Source organism: Penaeus monodon, chromosome 22, assembly GCF_015228065.2.
Source record: "Penaeus monodon isolate SGIC_2016 chromosome 22, NSTDA_Pmon_1, whole genome shotgun sequence".
Taxonomy (NCBI): domain Eukaryota; kingdom Metazoa; phylum Arthropoda; class Malacostraca; order Decapoda; family Penaeidae; genus Penaeus; species Penaeus monodon.
Genome location: NC_051407.1, coordinates 21,328,372 through 21,329,613, shown reverse-complemented (window position 1 = coordinate 21,329,613; position 1,242 = coordinate 21,328,372). Strand labels below are relative to the sequence as shown.

The 1,242-nt window shown below is 39.2% G+C and overlaps 1 protein-coding gene across 1 annotated transcript in view; it reads left to right on the top strand.

The window, feature by feature from the left end:
* Positions 1-1,091, top strand: part of LOC119587589 — a 16,255-nt gene extending 15,164 nt beyond the window's left edge. The window contains exon 4 of the mRNA XM_037936301.1: positions 147-1,091. Within this exon, the coding sequence (XP_037792229.1) occupies positions 147-177 (31 nt within the window). The 3' untranslated portion in view covers positions 178-1,091. The remainder of the gene's footprint in view (positions 1-146) is intronic.
* Positions 1,092-1,242: the final 151 nt, after the last annotated feature.

The window sequence follows — 1,242 nt, the reverse complement described above, 5'->3', positions numbered from 1 at the left end:
AATGAAATGCGAAAATGCAATATACGAGCAAAGAAAAGACTATGGAAAGTCTGACATATAACCACCACATGATAACTAGACTTCTGTTACAATAAATCATAAACATATGTGATCAGTAACGAGTGTGTCTTTGTGTTCCCAAACAGGTCACGCAACAGATTCGGCAGAGCTCGTTAACAGCATCTCCCAGATTTCGTGCGTCACATCTGATGCTATTGGCTGGAAAGGATACGTATCAGACGGTTTATTACAGTGAAAAATCTGTTATCGTTGACTTGTCGCTGGTGTGACTGTATTACCTACAAAGACAATCCGAAAAAAAAAACGTTGTGACAATTAAATCAGATATATTTCAGTTGCACGTGGAACTTTGTTTAGGCCGTGATTAACCATGATGAAAATATTATGATGTGTTCTTACAATTCACCCGATTTGGAAATTCGTTATTTTTGTATTGTAATCTAAAATTAATGTTATATACCATATGTTCTAAACATAAAACGAACAAAGTAAACACTACATATTTTAGCGCTATCATGCACAATCAGTCACATGAACGTCATTAGCCTTCCCGTGACAAGCGTTCACACACAGCTGCCTACGTCCTCTACCGTCATCGGCAAAAGCAACGGCCGGGCTCCCTCCCTATCTCATGCTTAATTCGAAGCGTACGATATACATCCGTGAAAATATTTCTTCCATCATCAAAACGTTATATCGGCTCCGGGCTGGGAAAGGGAGGGAATCCTGTCCGTTGCTGTAATGTGGCACGTAGTTAGGACCCAGCTTTAGACGGGACGCCAACGCTGGGTGACAGGTCGTTGTGGTTAAACGAACAATGAAATCAAAGAACTCTCCTGATCATGCTGTTTGTCCAGTGTCTTTTTATGATTTGGGTATGTTTTTATTTCATTCATATAACAAAAAAATGGATAATGTTTTGTGTTTCTGGGGAAATGTCTAGGGCAGTGATTCTTGAAGTGGGTACCACAAGATTCTGTAATAAGATAAATTTGATATCTAAATGATAAGTTCCTCTCTTTCATCTGGTACTTATACTTCTGCCAGTTGAGCATGTAGCCTATGTTACGATGTCCTGTACTTTAAATGTAAATATTTATGAGGTGGGGAGGTGGGAGGGTAAAGTAAAGGTGCCATGGAAAGGACCATGTGAGTTTAGGGTGTTGTTATTAACAAGTGTCTTGGGACCAGTGATCTAGTGGATAAAATGAAAATATCACT